Genomic DNA, 14,553 nt, shown 5'->3' on the forward strand with positions numbered 1-14,553 from the left:
CGGATACTTTTTGGCTGCTATGAGTTGTTATTAGTATTTTAAATATGAAGTTTGGCGTTTTAACTAATAGTATGAATTATGATTAAATAGGTTGCCATCTCATCGAGTACTTCATGTTGTGAGATTTTATGATTAGAATGTGTGCAGAGAATGATTCATTTACTGAATCTATCATATTCAAATGCATGAATATACAGTGTGCGTTAATGTAAACGGGAAGACAAAATTGCTTATTTTCAAAGAACTGAATTGAAAATGTTTTCGACAATCTGTATCTGCAGCAATTTGTAATCGTGTATTTAGATATACATATACAAATCAATGTGTACGAAGGCTGGTCCAGAAGGTCGGTTACGTGTCCCCCCAGTAGCGTTTACTTATGCCTTATATACACATTAAGATACCACTGAATGTGTACAAATATTTATTTGATTGTGAACCCAGTTATTATTATAGTATTAACTCGTAGTAGGAACCCATAAACTTCAAATTCTGGATTCGCTTTTGAATCGCATTGGTTAGAGTTCCTATTTAAGATGCAACTAAGTTGAGCCCTTAAGAACACGTTGTATCAAAACTTGATATAAAGTCATACTGTGTTTTGAGCTATGGTATCCTTTTCTGCAAAGTCATAGAGCTTCTTGTACTGGTAAATGGATCGATGAACTTCGATCCGAGAACTAGTTCAAATTTGACAGAAACAAGTAATTCGTATGTGTATTATACCTAAAAAAATTATAGGGAGCTGAGAAATAACTATATTTGGATTCAATATAGTCGTAGTCTATAGCCTCTGGGCTCCGAGGCTTTGTCTAGTGGATCACAACACAAGATGTATGGGTCAGGTGCATGTCACGTGTTTGAACTCTGACACGTTCATTAGCTCAGTATTTAAGTGGAAAGAGGAGCGAGCCCATTATTCATGGGTTCTGCTCATGATATATAGTGCATCCATGTAGTGCATTTATGTAGCAGTCGTAAAAGAAAAAAAATATTATTTTTTAATTTTTGGAAATTATATCTTTTCGCATTATCATAGGGGAATCATTATATTCTCTAGTGAGGGAATCTAAGATAGAAGTTTTTGACATATGAGCAAAAGTTTAGTGGGCACTGATTTTTTTTTTGGTCTTATGGCCTTCTCTGCGAGCCAACCTATGCGGAAAACATTGTCAGGTTGAGAGTAGTTTGGCTGAAGCAACACATATATTAAGGAGTCGTTTGATAGGTAGCCAAAATTATCTCGAAATAGTTTGACTGATGCAACACATAAAAGATAAATCTCATGTGGAACAAAGAGATAAAAAAGGCAAATTGACTCTAATATCATGACTTGACAATTGATATGTTTAGTCGGCCAACGACTACCAAGTCACCCATTTTGAATTATGAACACATAAGGCCAAAACATGTGGACCGAGCGCACATACGCGGCAACCTAGTAGCAATGGAAGAAAAAGCATAACATGTCGCCATAAAAGCTTAGATTCGAAACATTAATAAAACACCGCCATCTGTTCCAAAAATAAAATTATCAAGAAAAGTTACAACAGGAACAACTTGACTTGTGATTGCCAAGTGTTCATTTTCTATTTGAAACAAAAAAGAAAAAAGAGTGTAGAGCCTTCTAGGATGGCCAAAAAGGAAAGCATAAAATATCTTTGGTGGAGACGTAGAGTAAATTGATACTCCCCTATTCCGATTTATACGACACAGTTAAAATTTTGAGATTTAAATTTTAAATTTTAGTCATTTGAATATGAAAAATTGAAATTTTTCATAAGAAAAATTATACGTATATTTGAAAAATCACAATAATTAAAAAAAGACGTGATCGACTTTCGGAATTTCAATTATGCCACATAAATTGAGACAGAGCGAGTTGTTCTTTTTTTTTTTTGGAAGAAAAAGAGAAGGTCGGTATTTTTTTTTTCATTGTGGGCCCCTATAGAATAAGTATATATATAAAAGAGCCCCTATATTTTCTCGAGTATTCCATAACTGTCGTAATACTCTTTTCTTTCTCTCAACAATTGTTCTTCAGATTTTCTTCTCAAATTCTCTCTAATAAAAGGTAAGTTTGCTAAAATCATTTTTCTATTTTTTTTTGTTTAAAATCTGAAATTTTGTGTTTCCTTTTAACATATTTATGATTGATTTATTCCTTTGTTTATTATTTTTTTAATTTTTTTAATTGTAGTTTTTGGTTATTTGGAGTATTGATCGATCGAACTAGGTGAAGTATCTGTATTGATTTATTCGTTAATTTTTTTTATTATTATTTTTTTTTTGGTTGAATATTTTTTTGTTTCAAAGCTGAAATTTTGTGTTTACTTTTCATATATTGATGAGTGATTTATTCATTTGCTTGTTTATTATTTGTTTTTTATTTTGTTGATTTTTTTTTTTTTTTGAAAGCTGAAATTTTGTGTTTACTTTTCATATATTGATGAGTGATTTATTCGTTTGCTTGTTTATTATTTGTTTTTTATTTTGTTGATTTTTTTTTTTTTTTTTTTGAAAGCTGAAATTTTGTGTTTACTTTTCATATATTGATGAGTGATTTATTCGTTTGCTTGTTTATTATTTTTTATTATTATTATTTTTTTATTATTATTATTTTTTTTGGTTTGAAAGCTGAAATTTTGTGTTTACTTTTCATATATTGATGAGTGATTTATTCGTTTGTTTGTTTATTATTTGTTTTTTATTTTGTTGATTTTTTTATTTATTTATTTTGCTTAAAACTTTTTCTTTTTTATTATAGTTTTTGGTTATTTAGAGTGTTGATTGATCTAACTATGTGAAGTATTTGTATAGATTTATTCGTTTATTTATTTTTATTTTGAATTTTTTTTGTTTGAAAGCTGAAATTTTGTATTTACTTTTCATATATTGATGAGTGATTTATTCGTTTGTTTGTTTTTTTATTATAGTTTGTGATTGTTTGAGGTATGATTAATCTAACTAGGTGAAGTATCTGTATTGATTTATATTGTTATTTATGGATTATGCGTAATTTTTTTCGTTTTGTTTAGTTTGTATTATGATACTGATGATTTAAGCTAGTTTATTATTATGAAACTGATGATTTGAATTGGATATTATTGGAGGAGATAGTGGTAGTTTTTTTAAGATGTTCGCTAAAATCGTTTTTCGATAAGCTGATAATCTGTGTTTCCTTTTCATAATATTGATGAGCGATCTATTCGTTTTTTTTTTTTTTAAAGTAATAGTTTTTGGTTATTTCGGTGTATGATCGATCTAACTAGGTGAAGTGTGTGTATCAATTATGTTGTTATCCATGGATTCTGTAACTTTTTTTCTTTTTGTTTAGTTTATATTATGAAACTGATGATTTGAGCTAGTTTATTATTATGAAACTGATGGTTTGAATTAGATATTATTGGAGAAATTAGTGGTAGTTTTTTTAAGATGTTCGCTAAAATGGTTTTTTGGCATTTTTTTTTGGGGTTTGAAAGCTGAAATTTTGTGTTTCCATTTCATAATATTGATGAGCGATTTATTCGTTTTGTTTATTTTTTTCTCTTTTTTTAAATAGTTTTTGGTTATTTCGGTGTATGATCGATCTGACGAGGTGAATTATCTGTATAGATTTATATTGTTATCTGTGGATTCTGTGTACTTTTTTTGATTTGGATGATTAAACAGATGATTTAGACTAGATATTATTATATAATCTACTTAATGTGAGTTACCTTATTAAGGTGCTTAGCTAAACTCGTTTTCCGATTTATTTATTTTTTGTTTCAAAGCTGAAATTTTGCGTGTGCTTTTCACATACTGATGAATGATTTATCCGTTTGTTTATTTATTATTATTTTTTTAATAGTTTTTGGTTATTTGAGGTACACTGATCTAACTAGGTGAAGTATCTGTATCGATTTATGTTGTTATCTATGGATTGTGTGTATTTTTTTCGTTTCGTTTCGTTTGGTTTAGATCTTGAAACTGATGAATTAGACTAGATATTATTATATAACTACTTTATGTGAGTTACTTTTATTGGAGAAATTACTGGATTTTTTTTTTTTTTTTTTAAGAAAGTGATCTTACACGTTATAACTGAAGAGTAGTTATGATTAATGAAATTTGCTTAATCAGAAAATCTGGTAAAATCAAAGAGAAATATGGTTGACTCTTCTCTTTTTTTTTTTTTTTTTTTGTGGACTTCTATGCTGGATTTGAGAGAGTTTATTGTAGTGAGCTACAAAATATGGGTGAGATTTATTAAAGTTGAGTATTTTAATGTGTAGTGTAGTGCTCATAGAAGGTTGGTACAGAAACTGTTCACCCTTTGTTTTAAAAAGGCATGTAATTTATTGGGTTTGATTGATAATCTTCTTGGGTAAAAAACTGAATCCACGTACCGATTTATATTGCTTGGTATTTACTTTTTTGGAAAAGCAGTAAGTGAACCAGCTCTCTGTTTTTCAAGTATTGATGCTGTTTTAATCTCTATTTGTGGCTGAGTTAGTAAATTAATTTAATTAGTTATTATCAATCTATATAAGGGGTGCATTAGGAGGCTCTAGTGAATGGAAGTGTATGTTTTGTTAATTTTGCATGCTGAAGTATCGTAATCATCCGGGATGGTCTTCACTTGGGGGGGTTGTTAAAAGAAAGTGTTCCCTTAAAAGGAAAAAGAAGAAAGAAGATTTTGTAATAGTTGTAGTAAGATTCTTTTCATTGAACAATCAACTACTATAAAATGTTTTGTGTTTTTTTTTTATTTTTATTTTTTATTATTTTTTATTTTTTTTATTTTAATATTAAATGCAGAAATGAATATAAAAACGTGAGATGTATATTTCAGTAATCAATGAGGCAGTGACCAAATATATTTTCCATTAATGTTAGAGCGGTATATTGACCCTGTAAACAACTTATTGGCCACTGTAACTCTTGGCCATGTTAAAATTTTGAAGTAGTGAAGATTATCAATAAGCGTAGATGTCGGTTCTGGCAGTGGGGAAAATTGAATGTTTTAGAAAGCTCATGGAAGTTTCCTATACTAACTTCTAAATGGATATTGTAACTGTGCCCTAAAATTTGGGGTTAGAAAAACTATAAAACTGGTTCTGCCCATCCTATGTTTAGCACTCAATAGCTGTCATTGGTTTATTTGATGGATTGGGCATTTGTTTGTCATTTGGTGTTAGCTTTACTTTATTCTTTGTGTGCGCACTAATAATCTGAGGAACTTTGAACTACAGGTTGATATACAGTGATGTCTGACGGTCACGATAATGATAAGAATATTGAGATTTGGAAGATCAAGAAACTTATAAAGGCACTTGAAGCTGCTCGAGGAAATGGAACCAGCATGATTTCTCTAATTATGCCTCCACGAGATCAAGTTTCTAGGGTCACTAAGATGCTTGGAGATGAGTTCGGAACTGCATCAAACATCAAGAGTAGAGTGAATCGTCAATCTGTGCTCGGTGCAATCACATCTGCTCAACAGAGACTTAAACTCTACAACAAGGTTCCACCAAATGGGCTTGTGCTTTATACCGGAACAATCATGACTGAAGATGGGAAAGAGAAGAAGGTTACAATTGATTTTGAGCCCTTCAGGCCCATTAATGCATCTCTATATCTTTGTGATAACAAGTTCCACACAGAAGCCCTGAATGAACTTTTGGAATCTGATGACAAATTTGGATTTATAGTGATGGATGGGAATGGGACTCTTTTTGGGACATTGAGTGGAAACACCCGAGAGGTCCTTCATAAGTTTAGCGTTGATCTGCCCAAAAAACATGGGAGAGGAGGACAATCAGCCTTGCGTTTTGCTCGTCTTCGGATGGAGAAACGACACAACTATGTGAGAAAGACAGCTGAGCTTGCAACCCAATTTTATATAAATCCTGCCACCAGCCAGCCCAATGTCTCCGGCCTGATACTAGCTGGATCTGCTGACTTTAAAACAGAGCTCAGTCAGTCTGATATGTTTGATCCTCGTCTTCAGGCAAAGATTCTAAATGTGGTTGATGTTTCTTATGGAGGGGAAAATGGTTTCAACCAAGCAATTGAGCTATCTGCTGAGATCTTAGCCAATGTGAAGTTTATACAAGAGAAGAAGTTGATAGGCAAGTACTTTGAGGAAATTAGTCAGGACACTGGGAAGTATGTCTTTGGGGTTGATGATACCATAAAAGTTCTGGAAATGGGTGCTATTGAGACACTGATTGTGTGGGAAAATCTGGACATGAACAGGTATGTGCTGAAAAATAACACTACCGGAGAAACAATCATCAAGCACTTGAATAAGGAGCAAGACACTGTCCAAAGTAACTTCCGTGATCCTGAGACAAATGCTGAATTAGAGATTCAGGAGAAATTGCCACTACTTGAGTGGTTTGCTAATGAGTACAGGAGATTTGGTTGCAGTCTGGAATTTGTCACCAACAAGTCACAAGAAGGATCTCAGTTTTGCCGAGGTTTTGGTGGCATTGGAGGACTTCTCCGCTATCAGCTTGATATTAGAGCTTTTGATGAGCTTTCCGACGACGGTGAATTTTATGAAGATTCTGAATAGCAATTAAGAAACTTCACAAATACCAGTGCAGGAGTGGAGCAGCAAGCCTGCACTGGTGCGCGAGGGCTCTCGCGTGACTCTGCTGCTCATGTATTTAGTGAAAAATTAGTCAGAGCTCTGCAGGTCAGTGAGTGTCATCTTGTTCTTGAATGTTAGGTTTTGATCAGCTTAGCAGTAAAGACCAACTTTGATGATCTAACCACCTATGTTCTTTCGTGTGCAAAACATCTCTGGCTGATTAGAAATATTTCCCTTATTCCGTTTCTAATATGCTTTTTCTTTTTCCTGGTTTACTAGATGGATGACCTGCATAAAGAAATGGAGTTGCGAGTAAATTCTCCGCCTTTTTCTGAGCAATATGAAGGTTGTTTTCATCTCACAAGTGCGAGTGCGGGAGTGGAGCAGGGATCCGGCACTGGTGTGCGAGGGCTTGCGCGTGATTCGGTTGTTCATGTGCTTACTGACAAATTACTGGGAGCATTTCAGGTCAGTGAGCAGAGACTTTGTCTTGTCCTTGAATGTGAAGTATTGGTGAGCTTAGCAGTAAAGATCAACTTTTGATGATCGAACCACCTAATTCTTTTACATGCAATGTCTTTTTTTTTTTTTTCTCCCTTCGTTTTGCATGCAATGTTTCTTGAAGATTGGAAATTTCGTCATTTCCTTTCTAATGTGCGTTTCTTTTTAGATGGATGACCTGCATGAAGAAATGAAGTCTCTAGTAATTTCTTCTCGTTTGTCTGAGCTATATGAAGGTCACTTCTATTTCATAAATGCCGGTTCAGGAGTCAAGCAGGAAGCTTGCATTGGTATGCGGGCTCGTGCCTGACCTGGCCACTCATGTGCTTAGCGACAAATCACTCGGAACTCTTCAGGTCAGTGGGCAGAGACAGTCTGTTTCTTGAATGTGAAGTTGATTGGCTTAGCATTTAAGATCTCCTTTGATGATCGAACAACTTAGCTTATTCTGCATGCAACGTCTCTTGGAGATTGTAAATTTATGCATCATTTCCTTTCTAATATTTTTTTCTTTTTCGTGATTTACTAGATGGATGACTTGCATGAGGAAATGAAGTTGCTAGTAATTTCTTTACGTTTGTCTGAGCAATCTGAAGGTCACTTTCATATCTGAAGTGGCGCGTCCCCAGTGTAGCTGTGGAAGAGTGAAATGCGTGAGTACTATCATAATATCTAGGAAGTTAGGAGCTTAAGTACTATTAGTATCATATTATCTAGGAAATAATATGCAGTATGATTTTGCTGAAGTCGGTACTATGTAATGGCAATGACTATATCATGTTGCGAGCTTTTTATGACTGGTATTTTGTGGGGATAGACCTATTTCCCTTCTATGAACAAATACTGCTATGATATTATCTATTAAGTTGGGAGTTTTGAACTAATATGCAGTATGATTTTGCTGGACTCAGTAGTATTTAATCTCTCAGACTTCTCATTTTTGAGAAATTTTGTGTGGTCATCGTGGACTCGTGGTCTGATCGTGGACTCGTGGTCTGATCGATACCAGTACTATATCGGTGGATGATTGGGACTGTTTTAGTCTGCATTGTGATACTCGCTACACTTTTTTCCTCATCTCCTTTTCTAATGGACTGTTTTTAATCTTAATGTCATGAATAGTATCTGTTTGAGTTGAACTGCTCGACGATTGCCAGTTTCGCTGAAGTTAGTATCTTGTAATGTTTGTGAAATTTATGTTCTGAGATTTTGGACTGTTCATTCTTGAGATTGACCAATACAAGTTTTGAGTATCATTGGGATATCATGTTGGACTACTTGGGCAATATATTACAGTACCTATGTCTATCTTTGGATGCACTGGTTTTAGTTTAATGATCACTTGATTATGATCAGCTCTAGGCTATGTTATACCCATGAGAAACTGTCTACTTTGGTAGACTAGACATGTTCGTAAACTAATTTTTATTGCAGTAGACAAATAGGTGGGCTTTTGTTGGATGCAATATGGGTTCAATTGAACTCACAATTTTGACAAGGATCATAGATGCATATGTATGAATAAATTTTGCAACAAATATTAGATTCTAAATTGATAATCTCAGAAGTGCAACGGGTTTAGTGGTTTTAAAAAAAAAAAATAGATAAAAATTCGTGAAGTTGGAATCTTGAATCTTTAGCGAAGTGTGACACATTTTATATCATTTTATATCACTGAGTTCCGAAAATCTTTTTTTTTTCCCTTGTAAAACACCATTACATAATTAAGAGAAAGTATGCTCTGTATTAGCCAAAGAAATAAAAGAGGTGATGGATCTCTCAAAGTACAAGGAAACACAGAAGTTCTACAATAAAAGAAAATAGAGTATCTAGAGTGGATATGACAAATTTATTAAAATAACTATGCCTCAATACCAAATAAGTTGGAACCGGCTGAAAGAAGAAAGCAACATAAGGATTCTCTAGGGGTCAGTCAAGCTAGTATGGTCTTCGTCCGAGTACGCTTAACGGCTACAATAACTATGCCTCAATTCCAAACGAGTTGGGACGAGCTGAAGGAGGGACACAACACGAACTTCCTAGGAGCCGCACTTGTTAATATTTTTTTCGCTCAAGCGTGCTTAACTTCGGAATTCTGATGTGGTCCGACCTCCAACTTGCGCAAAATCAATGGAGCACCATGTTGAGGTTGAAGAGTGATAACTGTATGAGGAGCATGTGCATAAGATGGAGAGAGCTCAAAAGCATAGTGTTGTAGAATCATTGCAAGTGCCATTTTTGCCTCTAACATAGCAAAATTTTGTCCAATGCATATTCTTGGTCCCCAACTAAATGGAAAATATGCAAATTTACCCTTTGTTGCTTTATTAATTCCTTCACTAAACCTTTCTGGATTAAATTCCTTTGCATCATCACCCCATATTTCATTGTCATGTTGCAAAAATATTGCTGGTAACAGTAGCAACATCCCTTCAGGCAGTGACAAGTTTCCTAATTTGGTCTCCTTGTGTACCCTTCTACCAATCATAACTGCTGGTGGATATAACCTTAGAACCTCATTGAATATCATTGTTACCTGTTGAAAGAAATAAGTAGTGAAAATAGTGAAATGTCAGCGTGTTTGGTACGACAGAAGTCATCCACAGAAAATGTTCTCAATAGAGAATATTTTTTTGTGTTGAGTGGTGAGTGAAAAATATTTTCTGAAGAAAAATGTATGTTTTGGTATATATATTGTAATATATTTTTCTTGGAAAGTATTTTTCCTGCAATATGTTTTCAAGTATTTTTGTTGGTGAGTGAAGAACATTTTCTGAAAAACTATAAGATTAATATTAGCATATTGAAAAGCTTTTAAAAAGGGTAGCCCGGTACATGAAGCATTTCGCATTCACACAGGGTCTAGGGAAGAGCCACACCCCAAAGGAGGGGTAATGTAAGCAACTTACACTGACACAAGCATCAAATAACACCAACTTGAACCCATAACATATAGGTTACACAAAGACTACTTTACAGTTGCTCCACGCCTCCCCTTCATATCGAAAAGTTGCTTGGTGAATATTTTGATTTAATAAGTTTTTAAGTGTTAGTTGGGGCAGGTAATAGAAGTCAAGATAATCGAAGAAAAATGACTGGCGCCCAAAAGTCATTTTCTTTGTTTTGACGGAGAAATGTCTTCCAAGGTAAATGACTTCAGTGGGAAATTGACCTTCTAATCACAAAGAGCATTTTCCTGGAAAATGACTTTCGCCGTATCAAACACAACTCAAATTTTGAATAACAAGAATTTGTACTTACAACTTTCAGTTGATTCAATGAGTCATGGTCAGGTTTGTTACTCCCAAATACTTGTTGAACCTCTTGTCTAGCTTTTTCTTGCCAATCCAAATGCTTGCTCAATAAAATCAAAGTCCAAACAAGTAATACTGAAGTAGTCTCTTGACCAGCAAAATAAAACAATTTGCATTCTTCAATCACATCATCAATTGTCATACCAAAGTTCTTGTTTTCATGCATTTGTATTTCTTTGAAATTTGATTCCAATAATATACCTAATAAGTCATCTTTTGTAGCTTCTCCTTCCTTCATTTCCCTAATTCTTTTGTTGATAATTCCCAACACTAATGATCTTACTTCATTTGCAATTTGCTTCACCCTCTTGTTCCTTTTTGTTGGCACAAACCTATTGATAAAGCATATACCAAGTATAAAGGGTTAAATTCACGTATGATCATTAAATTAAATATATAATATAGTTATAAAGTCATGAAACTATTATTTGGCATATTAAAATAATGGAGCTTTACTCAATATCTAACAGTAAAGTCACAAAACTATCTTCAGTCTATTCGTGAATTGCTCGGAAAATACAAAAACCGAAATGCCAAATATATGGCGTCGTTCAATCCTTTTTCTCCTTTTTTTATGGTTTCATTTAATTTTTGTTATTGTCATAAAATATACAAAAAATAAATTTACATGATGAACTTATTATTTTCTGTCATTTGTATGTTTTTGAGCTGGAAATTTGACCTTTTGGTCGTCTGTATCTTTTAAGCAATTCACACATAGTTCAATCACTTTAACGCGACAAGAAAATGGTCTTCTGACTTTATTGCTATCATAGATAAAGTTCAGTCACCGCGGATTTTACTCATTATATCAGTCAAGTCACAAACTATTTTTTATTGGCATATATAGTAGTATGATGACATGAAATGAGCTCAAATGAAGAAGCTAGCATTCAAATAGCAAGCATAACTTATTTGGGGCTGAAGCATTGTTATTATTGTTGTTGTATAGTATATAATTTGTAAGTCCAAATTTACCTCCATCCAGGGATATAAAGCCACCTTGCTGTTTGTAAAATTAAATCAGCTAGTTCTTTTTGAAGCTCAAATATTTGCCTCCCTTCTTCATAGTTACTACCAAAGGCAGTTCTTGAAATTGCATCACTTGTCAGAGTTTGCAAAAAAGGCCACACATCTATCTCTGATCCCTCTGATGAAACTATATTTCCCCATTTGCTGAGCATGTCACAACAACTCAAGTAGAATTCTGGTAGCATATGCTATATACACAAAAAGTTCAATTAATCATGGTTATTAAGACTCAATATAAGAGACTTGGATCGAAAGATACAAGTATCCAATTCTATGTATTATTCCACTCTTATCTATTATTATCCAAAAGTAGTCAAGTCATTAATGACGAGATGAAACCAAGAAATAAATCTTTAAGTGCAAAATTATAAGAGAATCCCTTAAGATCAAACAATGTCATTGAATTGAGTAGGATTGTATGTGTGATAGCATCTATTATCGGAGATTTCAGATTCGAGCCTCCTAGAAATGGAGTCGCCTTTGGTAGGGTGCGGTTTGCCCTTAAAATGGGACTTCCCGATGCGAATCCCGATTAATCCGACCCTAAAGTGGGCGTCGAACATTAAGTGAAAACTTCAATAAAAAATAGGATATAATTTTTTGATTTTCCACCCGATATCCGGTACCTGTATTAGGAGCCAACTAAATCTGGATTCGTTCCGGAAAATCCCACATTTGGGAGATAATGTACTCACTAACAAAGGCGACTTCGTACCAGGACTCAACCCAAAAACCTCTGATTAAGGACAAAAGTATACTTATCAAATAGTATGGTAAAGCTATACCTTCAATTTGTCAAGGTGAAATGCAGGGTTGATAATTCTTCTATGCTTAGCCCACTTCTCTGTTTCATAACTTGCTAGTCCTTGTGCTAGCAACCTAGTGATTGGATTGCTTTGAATCTTCTGGTAAATGTAACTTTTTGATAAAATTTCCCTTATTAATTCAGGTTCTGTGATGATCATTGTTGGTTTTGGCCCCAACCACATAAAACAATTCTTACCTACAAGATATGAACCAGCTAAGAGTAGAGAAGACCCATATCTCACACTAATAAAATCTTCTAAGGATGTTAAAGAGATGCAAGAATTAAACTGAGCTCTATTTTATATCTAAGACACATTAAGTGTAAAAATATTTTATTCTATCAATGTAATTTAACTTGTGATAGCATGTTAGTTACAATACTATTTTTATCAGATTATCATTAAAGCTTATTTTAGAGATTTACGTGTATTTACCGTATTGTGTAAATGCTTTATATACTGCAAGTGCATAAAACTTCAAACTTGAAAGAGTTCAAGTTATATAGACTAACAGCATAACTTTCTTCTTACTCTATCAAGTTAAGTTGACTCGAACCAACAATTTTTATATCAAATCCTGATATGATAACCTAGAAAATAGATAAAAGCATGGCATAATCAGTTCATTAAATTGACACTGTAAAAATTCCTTGTAGCAGTGCCCACAATAAGGTTTTTTCATATTTACAGTCTTTTCTCCATATACATGTTATGGCATGACATGTTAAAGATCATAAGTTCTAAAATTCTTTATTTCTTTCTTAAACTTCGTGTTCTGTATTATCCGGACTCTTCAAAAATGTCGATGAATGTGTGTTGGATCCTCCAAGAGTAATAGATGCTTGAAAGAACTGACACGGACACAACTTCTCCTGATCAAAATATATATATATATATCCAATCAAATTATGTCATATAAATTAAAACGGAAATAATAACATATTACATACCATATTGCATCATCAACTTGGTGAAGTGAGGCAAAACTCTAGACACATAGTCATTAGTGAAGTTAATAGGCTTAGATTTTGCTTCTTCAACCATTGTATTAATCTCCTTCATATCTCCAAGTAAAAGCTTATAAGAGCTTCCTTTGAAACCTTCCATTTTGAGTCTTTTTTCCAAATTTTTTGGATGAATCCACACCCAATTCAAGAATTTCCATACCCATCTCAGAATAACTAACACAACCACCAATGAAACAGCAACTTTGCTATTTATCTGCACCATTTTTTATTTTTTTTTCAAAATAATGTTTCTAGTATGGAGCTTTCTTTTATAGTGTCCTAGTACTCTTTGACATGTAACCCAATATATAGTGGTTGTGAAGAAGAATGGGTCGTCTTATCAACAGAAGTTTCATAATACAATCAAGGGAGTGTTTGGCTTGATTGAGAATATCAAAAAGTATTTTTCCAAAAAAAAAAAAAAAACATTTTTCGTGTGTATATGGCGAAAAGCAAAAAATTAGCGACAGACAACTTTTGTTCTAAACAACAAAATCTCATTGTTAATTTTATTTAACGACGGATTAATGATGCATTGTCAAATGATCAAGGTTAGTTACAGCTATGTAACACCATATTAGCGGTAAATTACGTAGAAAATTCCTTTTTTTTTTTTTTTTTTTTTTTTTATGTTATGATATTGTTGGCAACATTGTTTCTCATTAAAAGAAAATCACTTACTTCACTGATAGATGGAAATTATCTTCCTTCATAATTATCTCAAATTTTAACTTCATAACACTGCTTTAACCAACATTTAAATATCATTATAAATATTTAATACTCAAAAATTTCATCTCGACACAGTCCAGTTTGTTAATATTATTATCAGTCTTTCATAAATGTATTTTCCTAAAATAATTTCTACTTTCTAATCGTACATTGAAAAGTGTTTTACCAAAAAAATAAGTTTATCTTTTGAAGAAACATTTTTTTAAAAATTACTCCATCATGCCAAACACGCCCTTATGTCAAAATCAGTGCAATAAAGATATTAATGATTTATGACCAATCAATGAATACACATGGCAGGAAATGAGGATGAAGTTTCTTCTTTTACTTAACCAAGTTGTCTTGTACTCTTGGTTGACAACTACATATTTTTTGTTTATATATACTCTAAGGTTGACTAGAACAATAATTTAGTTTGGGGGTAGGGGTAGGGGGAGAGGCGGGGGAAATAAAGTGGACCACCAAGAGTTGTGGGACACTGCAGGGTGGATATGATGCGCCTACTCTTACTTAAAAGTTTTGGGTTCGATCCGAGAGTACAAAAAAAATTGATTGAGAGTTACTCTCCTTTTATCGGA

General features: G+C 33.3%; 2 protein-coding genes across 4 annotated transcripts; one reads left to right on the top strand and one right to left on the bottom strand.

The window, feature by feature from the left end:
• Window positions 1-1,930: 1,930 nt before the first annotated feature.
• LOC132041049 (eukaryotic peptide chain release factor subunit 1-3) lies at window positions 1,931-7,674 on the top strand. Of its 2 annotated transcripts, none has more exons than XM_059431800.1 (5): window positions 1,931-2,074; window positions 5,238-6,688; window positions 6,863-7,096; window positions 7,254-7,440; window positions 7,614-7,674. In XM_059431800.1, exon 2 carries the CDS (start codon window positions 5,252-5,254, stop codon window positions 6,563-6,565), a length of 1,314 nt encoding a protein of 437 aa, XP_059287783.1. In that variant the 5' UTR covers window positions 1,931-2,074; window positions 5,238-5,251; the 3' UTR covers window positions 6,566-6,688; window positions 6,863-7,096; window positions 7,254-7,440; window positions 7,614-7,674. The 2 variants fall into 2 exon arrangements, with proteins under 2 accessions (XP_059287783.1, XP_059287782.1); XM_059431799.1 differs by having other exon boundaries at window positions 6,863-7,051.
• Window positions 7,675-8,869: 1,195 nt separating this feature from the next.
• Window positions 8,870-13,536, bottom strand: LOC132040025 (cytochrome P450 CYP72A219-like). 2 transcript variants are annotated; one of them, XM_059430626.1, is made up of 5 exons: window positions 13,187-13,536; window positions 12,216-12,433; window positions 11,377-11,618; window positions 10,346-10,730; window positions 8,870-9,620 (listed from the first exon to the last, which is right to left on the bottom strand). In XM_059430626.1, the coding sequence occupies exons 1-5, from the start codon at window positions 13,464-13,466 to the stop codon at window positions 9,156-9,158; spliced, it is 1,590 nt and encodes a 529-aa protein (XP_059286609.1). In that variant the 5' UTR covers window positions 13,467-13,536; the 3' UTR covers window positions 8,870-9,155. The 2 variants fall into 2 exon arrangements, with proteins under 2 accessions (XP_059286609.1, XP_059286610.1); XM_059430627.1 differs by lacking the exon at window positions 12,216-12,433 and having other exon boundaries at window positions 13,187-13,326.
• Between the last annotated feature and the right edge of the window lie 1,017 nt (window positions 13,537-14,553).

The sequence above is a fragment of the Lycium ferocissimum genome, chromosome 12 (assembly GCF_029784015.1).
Source record: "Lycium ferocissimum isolate CSIRO_LF1 chromosome 12, AGI_CSIRO_Lferr_CH_V1, whole genome shotgun sequence".
Lineage (NCBI taxonomy): Eukaryota > Viridiplantae > Streptophyta > Magnoliopsida > Solanales > Solanaceae > Lycium > Lycium ferocissimum.